Source organism: Apteryx mantelli, chromosome 1 (genome assembly GCF_036417845.1).
Source record: "Apteryx mantelli isolate bAptMan1 chromosome 1, bAptMan1.hap1, whole genome shotgun sequence".
Lineage (NCBI taxonomy): Eukaryota > Metazoa > Chordata > Aves > Apterygiformes > Apterygidae > Apteryx > Apteryx mantelli.
In genome coordinates this window covers 200,004,786-200,029,958 of record NC_089978.1, presented here as the reverse complement: position 1 = coordinate 200,029,958, position 25,173 = coordinate 200,004,786, and the positions used below count along the sequence as shown (strand labels likewise).

The window sequence follows — 25,173 nt, the reverse complement described above, 5'->3', positions numbered from 1 at the left end:
CTAAACTCTTACAACATTAGGAGCAGCAACCCTTTCTGGCACATTTTGTATGATACAAGCACAGACAATGAATGCAAAGAATACAGATCAATGGGGTAAAAAGAAGCCATGTAGTAGAATTTAAACTGGCAAAGATTTATCACCTCTCTGATTTTGCACACTATTTCAATCAGCTGAACTCTAGCACTGAAGGAAGTTAAACACAAGCATGAGGAAAGACGTTGAGTGCCCCTTCCTAAAGGAGAAGGGACTTTCTCTTCAGTTGTTGCTACACTGGCTGGTGGATTATGGTGTCAGGTAGGGAAAGAAGCATGCTCCCCTCCAGATAGGCAGGCTAGAAGTGAGCTATAAGGCAGGAGGGCTCCATGACGTGTTCCAAGGAAACCTGAGATCTCAGACAAAAACAGGTCTAGGGACTGACTGTGGTGAAACCACCTGCCTCACTTCTGCTGCTTCTAGATGCAAATCAGCTTGAATTTTGATCTTTATATAATAGGTCACGGATAACTTCTCATGACTAGCCAGCAAAAAGGAAGTCTCTCTCAAACGACTCTTTTGACCTTTAATCCACATAAACTGTTCCTCCACTTCTGTTTTAAATGTACACACATTTACTCTTGCTCATATCTAACAGCTTACCAAAAGTCTTGAAAGCACATCTGGCCACAGGTCCACCTGTTACATACTTAGTTATAACAGTGTTCCTCCTACTTGACTTGCACTTCCAAAACTTGAAGGATGACTTTTTATATATATGCACATGTAATTATCTATATATGCATATAGATAATTTGTATTTAAAATGCAGTCCTCAAATGCTAATCTTACGTATGTGCATTGTATTGCATATGTTATATAAAATGTTAGAATGATAGGCAATATGGACAGTAAAATTCTTGGCTCAAAAGCCTAAACGATCCATATGATCCAATGGCCAACATGATCCATGTTTTTTGTACTTCATTTTCTATCTTTTCTTGTTAGATAACCTGGCATACTTGTATGTTAACAAAAAAAACCCTGGTTTTGAAACATATAAATTACATTAGAGGAAATCCCAAACAGTTCTACCGATGTAACATGAAATCCACATAAAGTGCAATGGGACCACTGTTTATCTAGTGAATTGAATTCACAAGAATTGCAGCAGGGTCCACTTGCAAGACAGACATGCTAAATATCTGCCTGAGGTGCTGCCAAAAGGTCAGAGAGATGCACATGCCTGGTGCTAGAAGCAACCTGTCATGTACTGTTTGGTCCATTTTGTTCTACGGGGAAAGCCAAGAGGGAGCATAGACCACCCTCAGCTGGATGCAAGCAATTGCAGAATGGGCAGTCAGGAAGTATAACAGAGCAGAGCTCACACATAATCTCAAAAATGTCAACAAACAGCAGCAGTTTTGAATTAATCCTAAAATTAGGATGGATCACACTGGCAATGTGTCATGTAGCAATCACCATTTTCAGACTTGAAAATGACGACTGCTACATGACGCATCACCAATGTGATCCATCCTAACTCTAGTTTGAGTTATGGATGGTTCTATCATTTGGTCATTCTGAGCTTTAGGGTAAGAAATCAATACTTTAAAGAAGGATTAGGGAATTCATCAGACTGCAATTTACTAAGGATTGAAAGAAGTACACATCTTATATAATAGGTAACTGGTTCTAATAATAATCTGGAAATCTCAGCCTACCAATTTTAAGTAGCACACAAGACTTATATTAAGATGAAATTCAGAAAAAGCCATGAAGCAATGTTTTTGGAATTCTGCAGGATAAAAAAGCAAACAATCCCTCCTCCCAAACAAGCAATAACCCTGCTCCCAAATACAAACAACTCAAAACTTACAAGTCATTAAACTTCTCCAGTGTTATATCTGGTGTGAACACATCCAATATTCCAATGACCTAAAAATAAGGGGGGAGATGGAGAAAGGATTAATATTGTCTTAACACAAAAGTTCCCAAACTGCATAGTAAGTGAAAAAATATAATCAAAACCATTTCCATAATGAAACATTAGCTATAGGCATAAAGACAGCAGAAAGAATATTTAAAGTAGTGCCTAGAAATATCAGGATTTGTTATGTATCAAATTCTACAACTCTGAAGACCATTCAACCCAGTGGTAAAGAAAAAATTAAATTGTATTTATTTAAATAAAAATTTCAGAGATTAACAATTTTATGTAAGAGGAGACAGTACCTTTTAACTTGAACCACTTAAGTACTGAAAATAAACCAGCAAATTATCTTATACTCTGAAGCAGTCCTAAGTGTTACCTACCAAGCTGGACCAGCTGCCTGCCAATGAAGAATACCAAATGCTTTAGGACACCTTCTAATCTCAGTTATGGGGTAATTTAGGTATTTAGATTACAATCCCTAAATGGGTATGCGGACAGGAAACTAGGACTAAACTCTCTATAAAAAGAGTAAATTATCAAGAGCTTAATATAATTAAGCCAAATTACTTTGGCTTGTATCCTAGGTTCTCCCTAAGAGCATTTTCTGTCAAACAAATGCATTCTATCACCCAGCAGAGAAGTTACAAACTAGTAAAACAGACCTCCCATCCCAGTTTTTTATATGAGTATGTTTTTCAATAGAACTGTACCAACTGACTAAATCAATTATGGTAACTGCCAGTGCTTCTTCCAAACCCATTAAACATTAGTAAATTAAATATACAGAGCCAAATGCTCCAAAGGATGTAGCTGCAATGTGTCTAAAGCCAAATCCCTGCTCCGATGCTGCCAAATCCAGGAAATGCCTAAATACTCCAGGCATTCAGAGTTGCTTCTTTTCAACTTCCTACATTGCCCCGGTCTTGACAAGGCCCAAGGAGACTCAGTGTCTTGCTCAAATCTAAGCCCAACAGGAATCCAGCAATCAGGCATTCCTCTTAAGAAATCTGGTAGGTATAGCACATTTAAGACAGACTGACAGGTGGAGATGTCTTACAAGCTATAGTTAGGGCCACTGCTTTCTTTTAAAAGGTGGCCAGAGAAGGCAGTCTCCTGAGTTCCCTCCTTTCATAAAAACAGCCTAATATCTGAGCATTCAATCAGTAAACAAAAGGCTCAAATTTAATTCCCTTTTCAATCTGAAGGGATCAAGCTTTTCACAGAGATATCCAATCTCAAACCATAAAGATTTTCCCAAAGAGAGAGGAAAAGCGCTCTGGCAGATCTTACAGAAAATGTCACTATTGAGAACATTCATAATGAGGCCACACAAAGAACATGTGCAAGACTGTAACCGTTACCTAAAAATAAAGGAATTAATTTGCGTATAGGGAAGACTCCCCTATTCCTTATTCCAGACAACCAGGCCCTAATTCTGTTTACTAAAGGGGAGTCTTCTAAGCAGGGAACAGTATCTAGGACACTGCTGGCAGTCAGTTAGGGGCTCTACACACTGGACTACTCATACTCTTTCTCAGATCCAGGCTGCCAAGTCAGTACCGAAATACAGCAATTTGGGTTACTGGAACGTGTGCTGTCTAAAACACTAGCTCTTTGGATCAGTCTTCTGCTGGTGCACATGCTTCTCCCAACTTCCTCCTGTAAGACAGTTTTTTAGAGAGGCACGCCAGAAATCCAAGGTAACTATGGTAATGAGAACAGTTGAAAGTCACACTATAAAAAGTTACCCAAAACAGTTCTGACAAAAATTACATTAGGTGTATAAGCGAGGCAGTGAGACAGACTATCACACCATCACAAAATCATGCCAGTGCCGTCCATCTCCGATCCCCTTGTTAACATCCACTGGTCTCTGTGCTGAGATTCCCCAAACCTTTTTTCAAAAGTTAACTGTTTATTCAGAAATTTTTTGTCTTCCTATTTTCAACAGATCTGTGCAGTACTAACAAATGGGGCAGATTCTATACAGGAAAGAAAGCAACGGGAAAGGAAAAGTGAAGAGAACATGATTATTATTCTTAAAAGATTTATAATCTTTTTAACCTTATTCAAACCTATCTCCATGGCTATACAGTTTAAGGACATCGGATTATACACCAAATTGAAAACTGTATAAAATTAGTAAACAGACCTCAGGAAAGAAAGCACAGCTAGCAGCATATTACATTGTCTGATATTATAGAAGAATTGTAAAATCTGCTAAATTTGATAACAATGAAGATGCATTTTGGCCATTGTTTTGGGGAATAATTAAGATAACTTAACAGAGATCTTTAAAAAAGTATGTGGAAGTAAAGAGAAGTGAGCTCAGAAATGCAGGAAAAGAAAGAAGACTTCCTTTATTTAAAGCTTTAAATAAAAATCTCCAATGGTGAAGAAGCCCTTAGCACACGTATTTTTATCCTTTCCTCATTCAGGGAGAAATACTACAGTTAGCTTGGATGCTATCAAAATGTCGTAAGAATAAACAAGATAGAAAATCTAATAAAGATGAAGACAGGAAGATTACAACTCTCTATCTTTGTTGCCACATAGATCTGAAAAAAATCACTAAGAATATTTTCCCTGGGATTTGTAACATGAAACCAGTTAAATAACATATCCACCATGAAAACAGTAATTAAAACCACAGAAGACATATGCATTTGCAGTAATCTCTTTAGTGTTAACATCACAGAAAAAAATATATTTTTTTAGCTTTTTACCTCAGAGTTTTACATAAATCTATAGCAAAAGCTTTTCATTTCTGGTGGGGAGGCAAGGACAGGAGGGAGTACAGAGGAACTGGGAAAGTGTATGTAACAACAGTGCAGCATCATCAACTCAAAGGGCCTTTCCTAAGGCTAAGGCAGTGTATGTATGTGCACTAGATATACAGTCAGAAAAGTCGTGTGCTCTCCATATTCTAAAGATTTCACTATTACAAAGAAGGAAGTTGACGTTTTAACAGTAATCTTATCCAAAATGTACTCCTTTCCCTATCAAACCCCACTTTTTCAGGGGAAGAAGTCCTTCTTGTTCTCTTCATGGAGATGGTTTCCATGCCTTCATTTACTTAAGCTGTTTGCCTAAGCAACACGAAACATAAGAATATAACTCCATCATATCTGAATATAGCACTGAATGATACAGGGACGACATGAAAAGAACTGACAGAGCAAAAGATGAAATAGTATGGATGCCGTACCACATTGATCTGCATATAAAACTGGTATCAAACTCCCGGGGTGAAGCATAGAAACATGAAGAACACATTTTAATACAGATCATATCAGAGTAAAAAAAAAAATGAATTAAGTTCAGTAAAATGTTACTTCATCTCCATTAAAGTAAATATGGCTTCTGGTAGTTACTTTATGCCTCCTGAGATACAGAATATACATTGAATTCTGAGGTAAAGCTGCAAACTAACGGAGAAAAGCTTATTTGCCTTCGTTGCTGCAAAATCTGTGAAGTGGAAAAGACCACAGAGCCCAACACTCTACCCAGCCGAAGGGCATTCTAAAAAATAAAACAGAAATCAGCTTCTCTTTCAACACGCCAAGTATTTCACAACACATCTTTTTTTAGTTTTACAAAGTGAGCTTTTTAAAATCCCTAAAATCCATATTATTGTCCACAATGGTAGGTCATACTAATAGTTAATCATTTAAAAAAATAAAAGTGAGGGATCCATGATCCTTTTCCTCAGTGATCTTTATTTAACAGCTGTGCTTTGGGACGATTTTCCTTTACTGGAACAGAGTCATTATTATTTCCATTTATGTCACAGCTTTCTGCAGATATGTTAAGAACAGGGAGGTACAGGATAAAATAAGTCCTCTGAGGAAGGTGCAGCTCCAGCTACTTCTTTAGGAAAAGGAAAAGAACTGGACAGAGTGTAGGAAACTCCCTCCTCCATAATATCATGGAAAATCCTGTATCTGTGAAAAATGCTCTCTCTTGATTAAACATAATATTTGTAAAAACTTTACAGTACTTAAAGATACTATCCCAACACAAAAGTAAGCTAGAGTAAAACATAAACTACAAGAATCATTTATTTTTCTTAGTGTGATTTATACAAAATATAACAGGTATCTTTCAAACATTCTGAAGTTATACTCTGGGTGTTAATTCAGCACACTTACTGTGATCAGAGATGAAGGCACAGACAAGGAACGAACTCGCTACACATTCTGGGATAGCAATGAAAAGCATCTGTGGAAACCAGCAGCAGAGCTACCCTTCTGTGGTCTCTTTTTTTCCCCATTAATTCTACTAAAAGACAATTTCTAGCATGAAGAAGCCCACAAAAGATGCGCTTTGTTTACTACTGGCCATCTAACTGAAAACAACTTGGATTTCTGTACACTCCACCAGCACACCTTCCTTGTTTCAAAATATAATCTAAAGTAGAGAGCATAGTATATTGCCTCTCCCCTTTTCCAGCAGAATTTTGTAGAACAAAACCACAGTAACAGCAAAACTACACTTCTACTGGTCTAACTTGTTTTACATGGGATATGTTTTTACTCAAATATTTACTCTGTTTTGTCTCTTTCCTAAGAAGCTAGTGGGGAGAAGGTGGCAGTAAGTGCGTTCAGCCTTTCTCCTCCCTCTCTTCCCCCCATACAAGACATTTTATATTGACCAGTTTTAAGAACCGTCAGCAAATAAGTAACAGTTTTGTGTTTGCAGGGTAGTTTCTGTCCTTCACTTCCTTTTCCAAACCTAGTTGCATCAATGGAACACATCAGTAAAGAGCTCCTAATCTATATTCTCCCATGCACCTTCATTTATTTGATTACTTGTACTCAACTTGTATTCCACTGTATTTCTATGAAGAAAATTTTCTGATGTAAGCAGGACATCAACCAAAGACTCAGATCTTTTATAAAAAGTAATATAGCTTATGTCTCTTATACAGTAAGTGCTTCTTTATCTTGTGGATGTTACGCATGAAAACACAGTGAAGTTGAGTGGCTTTAGCACTCAGGCTACAAATGCAAGAACATTTTTTAAGAGAGATCCCTGCTGGGCTGCACTGAACTATATATCATACTGGATTAAATTTTCTGCAGGATTAGCTTCATCTTCATGTTCTTGTGCTATTCCACATCATAGGGTCCCTGTATCCTTTTACTATGCTAGGAAGTCTCAGTCTTTGTACAAACCCTGCACAAGGCTCATACTGCAGTCACTTTTCTTCCTCGCTGGATTACCTAGCAGTTCTACTATATGACACTGGGGGATGTCCGCTGATGGACAGAGAGCTCCTTTCCTTTTCTTCTGCATAATACTGACAGACCAACCACCGCATCCTGCCACAATGCCATAAAATTTTATGTTGTAAAAGAACAAAGAATCAAAGGAAAAGCCAGAGAACAAGGCGGCGGGGGGTGGGGGGGAGGGAGGCTACTTTTCTGATCAGATTCACTGTGGTCCTGAGGGCTTAAGGAGTCTCTGCTCTTTGTGAAATAAAAGCACCTCAGAACTCCAGGGAAGTTAAGTAATGTGGGGAGGCACACCAATCCACCAGCAACTAAGAGCAGAGAAGGGGAGGAGAGAGGGAATACCGTATACCTACTGCCACAAGCCATTCCTCAGTAACTGCATTCTTCCTTCAAAGGATCCATATGTAACATTTGAGAAATTCAAATCCTGCAGACATACGCTTCTTTATCTTTGGACTGGATTGGATGACAATCCAAAGAGAAAGAAGATTTGGTTTTCAGTGCTGTCCTCCTTATTTTGTTTCACTGGACTGAGCTAATCAGTCTGCTTTATTAGCATCTAAGGGTGGGGTGCGTATAAGTGGCTAACAGCTGAAGCTCACCGTAATGGCACCTATTAGACAGCTTTAAGAAAATAAGTAAAAGAAGTGACAAGAGATACCACTACATGGATTTATTGGCTTCTGATTACTAAAATAAGTGACTCTGGTGTCCTGTTACATCCCTAGTTGTTCTAAGCTTTCAGCCAGCAGAAGTAGCCAAGAGTGCTTTCCTCCTACAACCAGCAAGAAACTATACAGCCATAACTGCATTTTTGCTTACAATCCCTACGGAAATTTGCCACCTTCATCCTGGATTCCCAAGCTGCACTTTACTGGCACTTACCCATGAAGGATGTGAATTTTTAGCTGGCACAGAAAGTAGCGACTCACTTATAAAGCAGAACTTCCTGTAGGAAATGTCTTCTACCACAGTGAGCACGCACACTTGGCACACCGCATTTGTAATCCTAACACAAGTTTCATCTACAACTTGGTTTGGTTTTATGTATCTCAGAGACTGTTGTTCTTCTTATGCTCACGGCAGGTTAGATGAATTGTAAAAGCTGACAGTTTTAAGATTTTCTCAGGTGAGAAGCATGAAGTTTCTCACTATTTTCTCTGGAACAAACTCCTCCCTTGGCTGACATTGTGTAAGTCTAAACAAACAGCCAATGATATTTGTTCAAAATACAGAATTCAACATATTAAGTACTAGCTACCCTAAAACTGAATGCCTGCATAATCCTCAGAAAAGTAATTGTAGAATGAGAGCTGATTTGGTGTCTGTGGGACACCTGAGTTCCTTCCAAAAGGCGGGGAAAAAAAAGCTAAATGGTTCTCATAATGTAAAACATACATTGTTCTTCAGATGTGGAAATACACCAAAGAATAATTTCCACACAGAGCAAAGAATAAGAGCATAATATAGAGTATCTTTAAACAAATATTGCAGCTGACTCTTACATGTAGGGTTTCCATGAAGGGAAAACATCTGTAGAATATTAACTGACTCAACTTAAGAAATGTTTAAAGGGCATTTGTCAAGGATTTTATGCCAAAAACACATTCAGAACTTAAGTTGGTAGAACTTTGTCTGAATTTCTGTGTGTGCTTGCATGTACGTATAGATACATACATACACACACACGTGTATACATTTTCATGAAAACCACACTCCCTTCTAAAACAATACATTAGCATTAGCCACTGCTTTTCTCTCTCTCAAGTGCCATCTCCCCTTGCCAGCGATTTTGTACTCCTGATGGTAACTTCAAAATTTTCATTAGCAAACTGAGAGGTGAGAAGGGCACTAGGACTGAACTTGTATGAATCACTATACAGTTGTTATTTCAATTAAAATGGGCATCATAATATTACTTCCAGTCCAAATGCAGAACAGAATCCAAGTTATTTGCAAAATGAAATGAAAGGCACCTCCACTTACTTGTCCGGGTTTAATTTTACATACATAAGTATCTCCATTACCTTCAGAATGATACATGCATGCAGACATAAGCAAGTGTTTGAGAGACAAGGCCAGGGCCAAAGTGAGCACACTGGCAATATTTTCATTCTCTTTTTGGTTATAATTTAGAGTTATAATAGATAGTTTTAAGGGCTCCTCACTTTAGACAAACTCAAAAGGCAATGAAACAGGGAACAAAAGCAGCATTACTGAAAAAGCTTCCCAACAGTAAACAGTCAGTTCTTCTAACAAATGATGTAGTGGATGCCAAAGAAGCAATCTACATCTACTGAAGCTGTAGTGGGATTAATACTTTAACCCAGCACGAATAAATGAAAAAAAAGCAGTGCTTCCTTCATTTTGCCTTAGCTGTTTTTATTCCTCATTTTTACACCATTCCCTCTGTCTTATCCTGCTGGAAACCAACTTCTCTTTTTGACAACGTCTGAGGAACTGATCAGGGTTAAACTACTTCTTAGGCAGCAGAATTAGCTTATGACGTTTGTGAAACATCCCAATCTTCACAAATTGATAGGCCTACCAAAAAATGGATACCACTGCCATTAAACCACAGACATAGTTTATCTGTTCACATCCAGATGTCACCTGCTTCACACACAGCCTCTACCCGTGGTCCTTGACACCACTCTTCCCATGGATTTGTTTGCAGACGGATGAACAGAGGTCCCATGCTACCAATTGCCATTGCTTATATAAAATACTGTCCATTACATTTAAGTAACATGCTGCTTGGGCCATTAGGGAGTACAAAAATCCAGCATGTATAATGAGAGATGGTCATCCCTGCAACCAGAGTTGTCTGGTCCTGAAAATACCTAAATAAACAGGCATATTGACCCATGTGAGTTAACTTCCTTACAAGGTAAGATACAAATCCAGCAAAATTCAGTAAGATGACTCCCATATTTGTTTTTACAGGATGACATCCTACAGCCTTTCCTTACAAAGTACACGAGCATACTCCTCAAAGGATCAATAATGGGAGTAAGGAAGTCTAGAACATTAAACAGAAGTTTTCTTCAGTTTTCTTCAACAAAGCATGGCATACTGATGTATTATATCATCATGGTACAGGTTTAATGGTATCTCCTGCTATCTTAATGGAGAATCAGAGATGCTATTTTTAACATAATGTGTCAGATCACTACCTTTTCTTCTAGCATTCTGAATACAGCATAAAGATAAATGAACTTAGAGAATGTGTTGTATTGCTACATGCTTAACACAGCACCTCCCCAAAAGCTATGAAGGACAGAGATATTCCATTTAAAAGTAATCACTGTGGGGGAAACAAACAAGGCACCACAAACACTTTTCATGTGAATCCCACATCAAATGCATAATGACTGCAGAAGCCATTTTAAAAGAAAAAGAGATTAAAACAGCAAATTGGATGGAATTTTAACCATCAAACAAATAGAACCTTTAAATAGTTTATATGCTGGAGCAGGAAAAAAAAGCGAGAGGAAGATTTGCACTAGCAGATTAGTACAATATTGCAACAATATCCTAAGTATAATACATAGGGACAATACAGTTACATTGGCTATTACACATCGCCTCCTCTACATACTTAGATTCCTAATATCCAAGACAGAGATAACAGTGGCATCACTATTTTATTTTGGCCTTTGAAACAGTCACTTCAATTTCATTCATTTTTAATAGCAACTGCATTTACAGTAGAGCCAGAAAGACAGATATCTGCTATTATACAGAAATATACTATAAGGTATTAATTTACAGAAAAATCAGGTATGATATTTCAATCACTTTCCTATTCTACTAACTCCTCCAAGCGAGTGAAGGACTTTCAAAGTACAATAGCTAGCCCTGTGGAAGCCACAATGGGGTTGATGGAGGACATGGCAGTTGTGCTACCACTACTGTCATTAAAAGTGTGCACAACACACTAGGGAATGCTATCATGAATGGGAATTGAGGACAAGAGAAGACAGAAACTCCAGGCCCTATTGTCTTCCTGTAAATCCATCCTTTGGTGGCAAATGCAAAGAAGGAGCTCTTTGACAGAATGGTGGTGGATCAAAAGGGAGGGGCTGATAATCCTACTGCCACTCTGGCCTAATTTTGGAAGGGCTGAGTGATTAAGGGAGTATCATGGGATCAGCAAGGGGCTAGAAATCCTGAAGGGCTTTGTTGCTATTCCTAATTCACAGTGGGCGAAATGCCTGGTAGAATGGTATGAGACTGGAATGGAGGATGGACATTCTCTTGAAGGGCTGTACTGCCATTTCAGCCTCATCTGGGACAGGTGGAGAAGTCGGTTTCTGTCTCCACAATGCTCACAAATTCCTTGCATGACCATTTATTCAGTCATTGTTCTCTAAAGGGTAAATTCATGATGAAACTTTTTCTTAGTACCTTGACAGAATTTTTCTTTCTGTGGTCCAAAATGTTTTCTAAGGCTGTAAGTTCTTCCCTTCCTTCATATGTATTCATTTGTACATTCTACAGATTGCACTCACATTCCCCAGTCTGTGTTTTCTTCTGGACTCCTTTAATTATCAAACAAGTCTATGTAAGGGTTCCAGAATATTATCCTGAAGGGCATACACAGCACAAAAACAGCCAGTAGTGGAAAATGCTAACCAACTGAAGAAGAAATTATTCTGGGAAACAGAAGAAAAATAATCTCAAAATTCTGAATACAGTTAGGAGCTTGGGAGCTGATCCACTTCCAAACGTTTAGTAAAACAAACGTTGAGAGTATAAAAGACTGTGTATGACACACAAGTCCCCCACAAACGTTAACTCTTTAATATATATACAAAAATGGTAAAAAGCAGCTACTTCAAAGGATTCATCAAGTAAAATGATCAAATATATTAAAAGATTCAGACTAAAAGGTTAACAGGTACACAGGTTCATAAGCCTACAATAAGGTCATTTTTTTCCGGACAGCCTGGATATCCCAGAGAATATTCTTCAAAATGAACCTAGCCGTTGTTGGTACTCAGAATGCTAATACTGCAATGTTCAACGGCAATGACTGGCTATTCCTGTTACTACTAGCTTCTCTCATTCTCACTTTCCATCTCCCAGCTCCATTCAGATAGCCTCCAAAAAAACCTATAATCTCCCACAACATTAATATTTTAAAATAGATTATTGTATCTATCTTTTTAATAAGTCACCTGAAAGTCTCTTTCTTCACATGTACTCTTCAAAAACAGCATTTAAAGCCACTACTGTGATCTTCCAATCCCACCCTGGGATCTTTCTGATCTGGTTTCCATTCATGCCACAAAACTGTTTTCACACAAATCTCTCCTTGAATTTGTTTAACCACTAAGTACTGTTGGGACTAAGTATCCTTACCACAGTATCCCATATCCCATAAAGGCACCTTATCCCTGTAAAGCAATTTATTTCAGTCATTCCCAAACTCTTCCCATTTGAGATTAGTACAAACCTCAAACCTTCAAATGTTTCATGAAAGGCAGTGACAGACCCCTTCCCCCTGAAAGACAGATGTGCATACCACATCCAAATTCAAGCAAAGAGAAGCTAGCAGCACAGGTCCATGCTCTCCCGCCCTCCTGCATCTTACGTGTGTGGTGATCGAGATTCAGATTTCTGGTCTCTTAATCTCTCTCTCTAGCTTTGGGCACAAGCTCCACCGTGGTCCTAACCTTCTCCACCCAACCTCGCGTGCATGTCCCATGGGACACTCTAGTTTGTGTGAACTGGCATTTGAAGGTTAAAAGACAGATGGGCAACAGACAGATATGGAGGTCTTGCTGAAGGACTCCCGAATCCTAGGCAGCTACTGAGCTACCTCGTCAGGGTTTGTACGTTACGGAGGCAGGGGAGAGCAGATCAGGCATTTCTCTTGGTGTGCGGGAGCCGCGGCCCAGAGGGGATCTGCTAGCGACTGAACTCACGTTTTCGTGCTTCATGTGTTTCAGGAGGCGCAGCTCTCGGTAGGCTCGTTTGGCAAAGAGTTCAGACTGAAACGGGCGGTACAGCTTCTTAATGGCCACTTTGGTAGCGTTCCTGCCGTCGATCGCCGAGCTTCAAGGAAAGAGGAGGAGAGCCCGTGAGCGAGGGCCGGAGCGGCACCGCAAACCCCGTGCCGGGGAGCAGGTGCGCACGTGTGGCGCCGCGCTGCCCGCACCTCGGCTTCCTACCTGCCGGTCGCCCGGCCTCCCCGCGCCGCCATCCACCGCGCCGAAGGAAAAGGGGGAGACTCTCCCCAAAAGCCCGCCAGCGCGGCGCCCAGGGTCTGCGCTCATTAGTTTAAACCCCGTGATGAAAAGCAGCCACTTTTCAAAAGCTTTAAAGACGGGGGGGGGGGGCGGGGGGGGGAATAAAATAGAGCCAGGTAGCCCGCACCAAGGGCGCCGGTGCCCCCGCCGGGTCTGTGCCCCCCGCCCCGGCCTGTCCCTCCCCGCGGCGGGGACACGCGCGGGGCCGCGGGCGCCCCGGCCTCTGCCACTGCCAGCGAGGAAAACACGTGCGGGAGGGGAGGCACGTTCAAAGAACCGCGACCAAAACGCCCACCCCGCCGAAAGCCCGCGCGGCGCCGCCGGGCCGCCTCAGGCGGAGCACCGGCAAAAGTTGCCGGGGAACAAAGCGAAAGCGGCGGCCGCTCTGCCCCGGCCCCGCTCACCACACGGCGCCGTAGGCTCCGGATCCCACCGGCTGCAGGTCGCGGTAGCGGTCCCGCACTTCCCAGAGGGTTTTGGTGACCTCCTGCCGGTAGAAGCCTTTCTTGGGGGAGGACATGGTGCTGCACCCCCTGCCGGCACCGTCCAACAAAGAGCCCCGGCGGCGGAGCGCGAGGCGAGCGCCGCCGCGCCGGACCGAGGCGAGGGGCCGGACTTGGCCGGGCTCCCTCCGCGGGGAGGCGAGCGGCGCCGGCGGCTGCCTGCGCCCGCCCCCCGCCCCCTCCCGCGCGCCCGCCGCGGCGGGGCGGCCTCGCCGGGGCCGCCATCCCCGCCCGCCCCGCCCCGGCCTGACGCCCGCGCCCGCCGCCGCGTCTGGCAGCCAGGCGCGCTTGTGGGGGTCTCCCGCCGTCCCCAGACCCTTCCCGTCAGGGAGCTGCGGGGAAAGCGGGAGGTCGCCTCAGAGCCGGCCCGGGACTAGGCGTCCGCCACCCCCGGAGGCGCAGGCCCGGTCCCCGCAGCCCTGCGGCAGGGCCCGGCGCGGCCTGGAGCCCCTCGGTGCTGCTGGAGCGCGGAGTGCCGTCCGCCGCCAAGCAGCCCCCGCGCGACGTGCGCCGTGTGAGCAGGCCACTCGCCCGGGCAGGCGTTACACCCACACGAGCTGCGCGGCTCCTTACTGTCTTCTCTCACGCCATCCCTGTCACAGCTCGCTTCTGTGCCCTCCTCTCTTGCAGCCCTTTCAGCAGCTCAGCACCGTTCCCTTCTTAGGTCTGCGTTTTCCTCCGTGTCCCGCCGCGCTGGGGCTAGCGGCGTGCGGCTCTCCCCGTCGCTGCCTAGCTGCTCCCGAGCAAGCAGCTGAGCATCTGCAACTTCCCGCTCGCAGGCGAAGGGTAACGTAACTGCAGGAAAGGTGCAGCAGGATGCAGGGATGCTCAGGTGTCCCTAAGGCTGGGAAGGCGAGCAAGCCGTTCAGTCTGAGCCAGCGTGCGTGCCCCAAAGTGGCCAGTTGTAGCAGGGTGTGTATGTGCATAGAAACAGGTGCTGAGGCTCTTGCTGTCTAAAGACATGCTTAAAATCTGTCTGCTTCTCTTGGCACAGTTGCGCACTGCCTTGTGTTTGCGGATTTGATGGAGTGATAGGTATTTTATTGTTCTGTAGTTGCAAAGCTCAAGGTCTTTTCTCAGTTCCAGTCTTTCCTCCACGAAATCTGTGGCTGAGTTACTTCGGCAGCAGGGTAGTGGCGTGGCGAGCGCAGCTGGAGCTGGGAACCGGGAGTGAGGAGTGGGAGCTGGCAGCAGAAAATGGACGGCGAGTGTGGTGAGGCCCCCACTTCCCAGCAGAGGCTCAGGAAACTTGTACTGTGTTACGTGTTGATTTGCTGATGTAAATGAGGCTAAGAGTCTTTGCTATGAAGCTGAAAGCAAATATATCCCAGCCTTCTTTTTGTGAATATACACCTTATGGTTTTGCACTAGAGGTTATATATAAAATGTAACTGTCTTTTACATGAAACTATTAAGTAATGAAAAGTAAAGACTACAAATGGAAAGAGGAAGAAATGAGAACTACAGACAAAGGCAAAAAACTGCATTCAGTTATCTTCCTAGAGGCTGCAGAATGTTTTTACTGCATTTAATGATATTTTGCTGGTAAAGTAGAAGAAAATGGATCAATGGAGCAGAGAAATGCATGATGGTTGTGGTTGGTGGTAGAAGCTGCAAAGACAAAGGGCACATGCAGCAGCAGCAGCTCTGAAAAAAGCAGGGAAGACGAGGCAATCTTTCATGGCTAGACAGAAGGATATATATACATGGCCACTTCTTGCTAAAACTCGGTGTGTGCATAAGCATTTGGCAGTAGCAGAAGGGAGGGACAAGTGACTTACTGCTTTCTCCCTGCTTACACCCTTGCTTACACCCCTTACTCCTCGCCCCAGCCCTCAGGGGCTGTCATTTGGTTTGATGAAGAGCAAGAGCAAGAGCAAGGAATACGAATGAGAACTTCCAAATTACCTTTGCCCAAAGGTGTACATACAGCTGTGGGCTTCACAGTTCATCCTTATCTCAGGATCAGACCCAAAGCTTCAACAATATTTAATATATTTAAATAGAAACAAGTGTACACTTGACTTGGTTGCTCAGAGCAAGTGGTCCTGTGCATGTCTGATGTGATATAAAACTGTTCAAGCAGTAGCTTAGAACAATTGCAATGGTGTTTATGGAGAATAGCAATCTTCACAATATTTCTACAGTAAATAGGCCTGGTCCAGCATGTGTAAGGCAAAGACCTACTTTAAAAGATGTTTTACATTTTTTCTGTGTGAATATAATTAAAATACTTGTTCTTTGGGGTCTGGTAAAGCCTTTGTTTTGTCTGACTTCACCCCTGAGCAATGTTGCTGAGGTTAGATAATTCAGACTGGCTGTCACTGGAGTTCAATTTTTGGCTTAGCTAGAAAGGAGCAATCTGGCCAAGTTTCATTGTTCCTGTTGCCTTTTTGGTAGTTGTCATGGGTCCAGACCTTTTTGTGTGTAAATACCAGATTTGGAAAAGGAGCCCTTCCCTCCTCCTCTCGTTATTTACATGTCAGATACAGGAGGAAAACATGCTTTCTAAAATTGCCTGCAGAGCAGCACTGCAAATTTACTAGAGGCCAGGCTGGCACAGTCTAATGCCCTTCCCCAGTATAGGTGTTTTCCAGTGCTGCTCTCTGCTGATAGATGACCTGTTTGACTCCCTGTTTTAGTGAGACTGGAAACCAATCTGACATTTGGCAGGTAATGCAAGCCTTGTGTCAAATGTTAGATTAATGATACAGATTTGTTTTTAAAAACATAGTCCCAGGAGATTTTTTTTTTTTTTTGATTTCTAAATACCACTTTTATGCAGTGTTTGCCATTCACGTGATGGCTAGAGTGAAATACGGTATGGGTAAGAAGGCTAGAGCAGTGTTGTCTTCCACTCAGTTTTGAGCCAGTCTATTATTTTTAATGATAAATATATATGTTTCTAATACAATGAGGATCAGTTCTGCCATTGATCCCTAGCTTGTTTTTCCTCAGTCTAGTTCTGGCAAAATGATGCTTTGTTATTACTTGTTTCTTTTCAGGGGAGGAAGTAGATGATTTTGATACTGTAGGATGAAAGTACTAAGCCAGCACCAAGATAACATCACACTTGTGCAGAAACTCAGAAGACAGAGCAAGAAGGTAGAAAAGATAGAGCAACTTTCTTAAGATATTTTAAATTCAAAGACAAAATTGGCCAATGCTGTTTTTTCTGTGTTTTTCCTTCACATAAGTTATTAGGTATACTTTGCTGTAGGTGCATAAGGTAACAGCGCAGGTCAAATACAAGATCACCTTTCCTCATCAGGTCAAGCACACAGCACTGTCATAAGAAGGGAGACTTTGTCTAATAAAAACCTTACACGTGTCTGTGAAAGGAGTGAGAGGAGATACTTAGATACATCCACAGCTGCCAAATCTTATAGTAGAGTCACAAAAAGCCAGAGCCTCAGTATTCTACTGTTTCTGGGTGGATATATGACATTGTGTTTTCCTAAAGACAGCCTGTTGCAATGAGACTAATGTGATACTACAGCCATACCTTAACCCAGGCAAAGTGTGCTTGACAGGGATTTAAAAAGGAGTGCTATCACATGTTTCTGCTTTTGACATATATTTATTGTAAAGTCTGCAGAACAAAAAAGAATAAGAGAATAAGAGCTCTTCAAGACAGCATGACTAAAAGATAATTAATGATGGGAAGATCACATTCTTAATGCCTATCCTGTAGAGGGAAGGTTGGCAAGGTTGCTACCATGAAGAAACATTTGTTTTGATTTTTTTTTAAAAGAGCCACCTTTCAATATGTTGGAAGGTTGCCATCAGCTGCAAAGTGTATGAGGCAGATAGGATGTGTACAGTAGCCCTTTTAATCCCTCCAGGGACTGATAACTCAATTTACGCTCCAGTCAGGACATAAGTCATCTGTGCTGGAGAAAGAACTCTGTAAGAGAGCAGCGAAAAAGCTAACTACATTTTCCTGAGGAGTTCTGTGGAGGAAAAGTAGTTATAAACTCTGGTGAGAGAGTTTGATGGTAACTCAACTCAGAATGAACTATTTATCAACAGTGTTAAAATGGTTTGGGTTAGTTTGTCAGGAGATAAACTATGGGCTGATGGCCAGGGCCTAAGTGAAGTGGGTGCATCCGTTGGAACTGAGAGACCAGCTAGTGACCTTGACCCCCTACTCCAGACACTGGCAACATGAATTTCATGAGTGGAAAAAAAGAAGATAATACAAGGTCCCTTGGAAAAATCAAGCATCTTCCCACCTTACTGTCTGCATACATCTATATAAGGTATTTTTCACATGACTGGAACAAGCTCATTTGATTCTTGATATACTAATTCACATATGGGTACTTTAGTTCTGTAACATATACCTTAGATTTGTATATAATGTTAGTAAACAAAAAATCTTGCTGGATTGTCAAAGGCTCATTCCTAGAATATTATTTCTTTAAACAGCTTTCTATCTCCACCTTCAAAAAGTATGTTCATAGTCTGTTCTTGCCTACTTAAACATGTTGCCATGGAGGAAGTAAATCCATTTTACTTACTACAACAAGAAGTAGAGTTTAAATAAAAATCTCAGGGTTTTTTTGAAAATACTCTTTTGTGTCCACACCCTTCCTCAGTGGAGCTGTTGCCAAATCTTTTGCAACTATTCTGTTTTTGTCTGTGACCTCTGAGCAGAGTCCTTGAATTCCAGTTTGTTATGTAACACAGAGCACGACTGGAAACCTAGTCATACTGTGAGAATACTCAAAAATAAGCAGAAAGGAGTAAGTATTAGCCACCTAAATGCTTTTAGTTAGCTGGGCATTTCATTTGTTCAAAAGCTCGAGTGAAAACTTACTACAGTAAGTACTTACTACGCCATTATCCCTGCTTGCTGGAAGTAGGATGGAAGAAGTGAAGGCAGGTGGAGAGGTTACCTGACAGGTGTGAATAAATCAGTTGCTTGTAACACTCTCATAACTCTTTGCCCTCAGATCCTGCCTAAAGGTCCTCTTCATATTGATTCCTAAAATAAACTGATGTGTGTGAAGGTCTTTGGGTTTGTGTCTGAGTTTTTGATGAGGGAGAAGGAAGTGGTAGTGTTTTTTATATCTCGGAGATTATCACAGTCTAAGATCTCATCATGATAAGTATTGCACAGAGGAGAAAGTACTCTTGCTTTGAAGAGTTTTCCATCTTAATGCAAAAATCATATAAAGAGAGATGTAGTTGTACACATCACCTTAATGGTATTCTTACCCTGTCTTTTCCATTCCCTTATCTTAGTGCTGCAGTCATTTGGTGCACTTCTGTCTCAACTGAATAGGAAAACTGGACAGGAACGAGTGTGTTCTGTCATTTTTGCACAGAGTGTAACATATCTAGTGTTTATTCTTGATTGGAGCCTTTGGGTTCTGTTATAAAACAGGTATGAAATAGGAACATATTAGTAGGGTGCTAATCTACAGGACATTATTCTATAAGGAGCAAAGTAAGGCTCAATGGAGGCTGCCAGTTATGCTGGCTTTAGTGAATATTTTTCTGAGGGCTGCCACTGAGATTCAGTATTTGCTACTGGATTCAGTATCACATGTGATCTAATTCAAATCTTTTAGGTTGTGGAACCTAAAAGGATAGTAATTCTAGCTAAAGCTCCTATACTGCAATGTGCATGTTAATTTGTGACAAGAATTGAAGCTGGGGGACTATGTGAATGCAAAATTAAGCATCTGTATGCATGCAGGATTGAAGCCTAATTGAACAGTTTCACTCGTTATGTAGAAACTTAATGTATAATGGATTAAGTATTGTATTAGTTAGAAGATCAGCATTTGTATAGGAAGCTCACAGTGTATTGCTTCTTTTTAGTGAAAACAGACCCTTTTAGGCATATCAGTTCAACATTTTATATTACAGCAGAAACAAGGTCAATGGCAGCTGCACTAATGCAGTTTTTGAGCCTCTTGATACTAGTCACATAAAAATTCTTATGCTTTTATCGTTGCCTACTTACATGGATCCCATTTAGTAATGCACATTGCACTCGAAAATGAATGTCAAAGACTCATAAATTAATGACACTTGGTATCACTTTGTGAGAGCGTGCTGATTTTCTAAGCATCAGCTTTAGAGAGCTGCACTACATCCATAAATGCTAAGCTACATGGTTCATATGTAAAAGCAACAAACAGCTCTGTGGCTCCTAATCTTTCTAAGAAAAACAGAGGTGTTGATACTAGTTGATACTGTCTAGGTTGAATTCTTTTCTGTGCTAACAGAGGACATAATTTATCCAGTTCACAGTGAACTTCCCCCCAGATTTTTTGCTAGTCATCCTGGGTATTAAAAGAATTTCCCAGGAGCAGGAGCTATCACCAGCTAATTTGTCAGACCTTCTTGAGCCAAGTCAGCAATTGTAAATATGGCAAAGGATACTGAAGTAGTTTGTGAGTGCAGTTAAATACAGTACTTTTTATATAGATTCATCTTTGACCAGGTTCTGAGAATCAGGAAGGTGGAAGTATTCTTTTTATGACCTAGGAGCACATGTGACAGGAAGAAAGGAAGGAAGTGGCTTTTGTATTGACTACTCCCCACCTCTGTCAAAGCTGATTTTTGTTGTCAGTATCCTATCCTTGAAACAGTTGTCCCCCTCCTGCTCCTAGTAAAAGCACTCATTCTTTCAGTATCTCATCTTGCAGTGTTTCTCCTTGCGATCAACCTCCTTTCCTCTTGCTTTTGTCTTTTGCACCAAATAAAAATAGGCAGACGGCACTAATGGGAATTCTGCAACAATGCTGTCTAGTTAATGGTTTCTTGACCTACTGTTGCATGATATTTGTTCATGCATCAGAGTGTTGATTACCTAATGTATTACTTATCTTTCTATAAATTCCCAAAGTCATTAATTAGTAAGCCTGCTGTCTCATACTTGTGTGGCCACTTTTTCTCAGAGGAGGGAATTCTGTTTATTATGGCAAATGATACCCTATAATGATGCACTTTTCCTCTACCCCATTCTCAGTTTTACCTTCTGTTAGCACACTTGTAAATTAGAGATTTCTTTAGTCTTGTCTTTATTTTTGCTTTAGCTATGAGATACTAATTTCCTGCTACTAAGCTTCAGTGCTGATCAGATAGAGGGCTTAAAAAATAATCATACAGTTTTTAAAAGAAATGAACTGTATAGTTATGCATGTCAAAAGATTGAGATGTAAGTAAAAGACTTTTGGGATTTTTCTTTTACTTCTTTTACTGCAAGACCTTTTGCTTCCAATAATGATAAGACCACTAGATTTGGGGTTGCAGTTAATATTGATTAGAGTGAGATAATAAATACCAGAGGTGATTTCAATTTAGTAGGCAGAGGGGTAGCAAGCTCTAGAGGCTGAAGGCTAAAATTAGGTAAATTCAGGTTAGAAATAAATTGTTAAGAATGGCAGTAATTAACTAATGAGAGGAGCTGACATTTTCCTCCATTGCACACCCGAATAGCTGAGGTATAGGCTGCTTCCTTAAGTAGAACTTTTCACTCATGTTTCTTTGACAACTAATTATGTATTTTGCAGGTGGTCAGGGATGATGAGCACAGTAACTTATTGTAGGCTAAAATCTATGACACTCTTGTGTCAATGTATAAAGAAGATATAAAAGCCTGATTACAATAATGAGAGTAAGAATGGCATCAGGAGATAAAAAACAGTTTAGCATGCTCCACTACAAGTTTTGTGAGTAATATTTGGGCCATGTAAGCAATGCTTTCTTTAAAGACATTTTTAGCAACAAACTCAAATGAAATAAAATCCTCACTATTCTACTTAAATCTAGTTGTAAGTAAGTGATCTGTCTTATAGGGTCACCAACCATGACAAAATCCTCACTCCTAGAGGCTTACCTTCATTAGCCTGTTTTGGTCAGCTGACAAATGTTCCATCTGTGTTCAAATGATAAGTATTATTAGTACTAAGCCTTCCATGTATCTGTTTCACTGGGGTACCATCTTTCCAATTGCTATGTCCTGCTGTTGCAAATAGATAAATAAACTTATCACATTACTGTAGCATACAGGAATCTCTTACCTGGACTAGGAAAATATTTTAATTGGTGGCTTTTAAGGTCTGAGAAATCACCTTGAGATGATGATTTATGCTGTTTGGTGGTATTTCATTAACAATAGCTGGGCTCATGTTATCCATTACTCTGTCACCTTTGACTAGTTTAAATGTAGCTATGACTATATTCTTACTACATGAATTTATCTTCTAGAAAAAATTACATCTTTGAACGCAAAACCAAATATATTTTGGGGACATTTTAACTATCTAGTTAAAGAAGATTCTGAGTGTCCAGAACAATAAATTTGGGGAGAGATATAAAACCTTGTGTCTTTTTACTTTAACCAACAGAGATACAACAAGACACACAGTAAGAATAGATTGTTTGGTATTTGCCCACCACATAGTTTTTACATATTCATTTGAAACATTTGGCAATGGCCACCCTCATAGCCAGAAAACTAGACTGAACAGACTATGGGACAAATCCCACACTGAATTATTTGTTGTTTCATGCAGAAAGTTTTCATGAAATTTCTTTATTTCATACTTGCCTTTCCAGCTGGTATAGAGTTGCAGAGCAGCCTAACAAACTGATTGTGAGATTTCAGAGAAACACTGATTCATTTCTCTTTTAACTGGTAAACAATATATGTTTAACACATGACAGAGTGATGATTTTCATTATGTAGTCAGACAAGTCATTTAAAGTGTTTTACAACCTTTTCACCTATTTTAGTCAGTATGAAATTTAATAAGACTCTGAATGTCCATCATAGGCTTCATCCAACTTCTAAGTCAATGGAATGACAGCCAGACAATAATTCAGAGGACTCTCAATAAATCCATGCAAGCATTTACTTTCACATTAATATGCCTTGAAGAAAGTTGAATACAAATAACTGTATTCTACTGAATGTATTAGATAATATGCAAATATTAACAACAACTTTCCACCACAAATTAGCAATGGTTTTAATAAAATTATTATTTCTATTTCTCAAGACAAACAATACTATGTTAAGTATCTTTGAAAAAATAAAAGTACTTGGACTTATGATTTTTTGTTTCTGTTTATTAAGAAAAAGATTTACATAGAAAAGGGGAAGGTAAGTAAATGAAGTAGAATTCATTAGCTCATGTAAAAGCTGTACAACTCAATCTAATGACAGAAGTTGCAGAAAACCTAAATAATATAAAAAGTCACTTCCAAAACGAGACTTTGCCAGAGTGAGAACCATACACAAAAACGAAGAACATGTTTGTGCAATCAGGAATCACAAGGGTATGAAAAAGACACAGCCATTAAACCTCAAGAAACCTCATGCCAAAGGATACTCCTCTATCAATATTATGCCTTTGGGGGAAATGAGATTATAAATGCAATTCTTTAAGACATCTTGGTATTTGATATATCCTGCAATTTATCATTTACATTTTGATTTTTCACCTTTTCAGAGCTGGAAAGACTTCAAAATTTTGCTTAAGAGGACACTCCAGTGAGATGGGTATTTTGGTTTTCACAAATTCCCAAGCTATTCTTAAATCTTCTTGTTTTGTCTCGTCTTCCAATGACAACTGTTAGATTAGTTTTCCAAGGACTAAGTGAAGGAAAATAAGATAATGAGGAATACTGAGTTCAAAGCAGTTGCCTGAATCCAGTATTCTTACATCAGAGTCTGGGAAAGCTTTTGCTGAAGTTTACAGAAGCTATAGAGATTTGCTGGAGCAACTTCAGGGCAGCTTCCCGTGAACGTGTGCAAATTTACCAACACTCCACCAACAGCATGGTTAGGAGTAGCATCACAAACTGAAATGTTCTCATAAACTTTGTGTGGATTAAAAAAAAATATCTATGTAGGGAAAATAATGAGAACAGACACTTTAACGGCAACAGAAGACGATGATTTATTTTTACTGACTTCCAACTGGTGTTAGATCATTTGAGAGACATCCAGTATATTCATAAGACCACCACAGATATGACTACATATGCATATTCTGTCTATCTCACTACCACACCCTCTCTCCATAAAGGCACTAACTATAAATAAAATGAAAACAAACAAACACAGAAAATTAGGTTAATGCCAGGAAAAAAAAAAACAGATTGCTTTTATGGCCTATTATGTTTATGTTTGTATACATTCATGCTTTAAATGTACGATTTAAAATTAATTTAAAAAGTCACCTTCATTTTGGCAATACAACTGATAAAGTGGAACATGCAGAAAACAGTTAAACAGAACTCAGTGCATCATTTCGTCAGAATGAAGCAGTTCTTTATCCTTTTATATGTTGGGAATACATTCATATTACAAGGCAAAAAAACAGAAACAGCTGGCTTCTGTATAATGTATCTGCTTTTCCACATCTTCTCCAACATCTTTGGATAGTAAAATCTACTCTTGAACACAGGTTAAATTGTATGGTTATATTTTAACAGTCTTCATAGTGCAGCAAGGCAAAACACAGCTGCCTGTATTTACTGTTCTATTTCCAGGCTGTCCATTTTTAAGTCAGGTGGTTTAAAGCTAATCACTTCTTCGTAAGTAAGTTCTGCAGAGAGGGGGTAAGGAAGAGAGAAGAATTATGTGATATTCTCCTTAAAAAAAATTACTCTAGACCAAACAATTAAATGGATACATGTGACTTGCAGTTTGTATTTCCAGCCTTACTATATAGAGTCTAGATCCAAAAATAGATTGAACTCACTAGGAATCTGTTATCTTCAGATAATGAATTGGGCTCACAGATACTATTATTCTACCGCATGTCTGTCCTCTACAGCTAATTACTAAAACACACAGGCCCTGAAATGGAAACATAGATTATGCTGTCAGATGACCTGCCAAAATGACGTAATAAAAGACAAAATGTAATGTAAAATGGAACCTTTAAAAGCTCCCAGACAGGTTTTAAAATGTACACTTTTAACTGCAGAGAACATTCTTTATCATCTCAGTCAATTGCCTTCAGCATAAATCACCTGGAATTCTGTACTAATGCCTTGGGTTCTGGAGTCAGGGTTTTTTTTTTTTGATTTTATTATAACTTACTTAAGGTCTTCAGACAAAATATTCTTTTGCCTCACACTTAGTCCTATTTTCACCAAGAAAGACTTAAATAGAAACATGGGTTCTCTGCTATTTTACATTGCTTTAGGAATAGCTCTTTATCTTTCTGTGCTGACACGTCATATTTTGTGCCTTGTGAAGTAATGGAAAAATATATCAGTGGCTACCT

General features: G+C 40.2%; 2 protein-coding genes across 2 annotated transcripts in view; both read right to left on the bottom strand.

The window, feature by feature from the left end:
- The window catches only part of MAPK12 (mitogen-activated protein kinase 12), a 44,342-nt gene extending 30,332 nt beyond the window's left edge, over positions 1 to 14,010 (bottom strand). Inside the window, exons 1-3 of the mRNA XM_013956483.2 lie at positions 13,811 to 14,010; positions 13,083 to 13,212; positions 1,856 to 1,914 (exon numbers count right to left, since the gene is read on the bottom strand). Coding sequence (XP_013811937.1) covers positions 1,856 to 1,914; positions 13,083 to 13,212; positions 13,811 to 13,926 — 305 coding nt within the window. The 5' untranslated portion in view covers positions 13,927 to 14,010. The remainder of the gene's footprint in view (positions 1 to 1,855; positions 1,915 to 13,082; positions 13,213 to 13,810) is intronic.
- Positions 14,011 to 22,981: 8,971 nt separating this feature from the next.
- The window catches only part of MAPK11 (mitogen-activated protein kinase 11), a 37,998-nt gene continuing 35,806 nt past the window's right edge, over positions 22,982 to 25,173 (bottom strand). Inside the window, exon 12 of the mRNA XM_067315609.1 lies at positions 22,982 to 24,486. Within this exon, the coding sequence (XP_067171710.1) occupies positions 24,413 to 24,486 (74 nt within the window). The 3' untranslated portion in view covers positions 22,982 to 24,412. The remainder of the gene's footprint in view (positions 24,487 to 25,173) is intronic.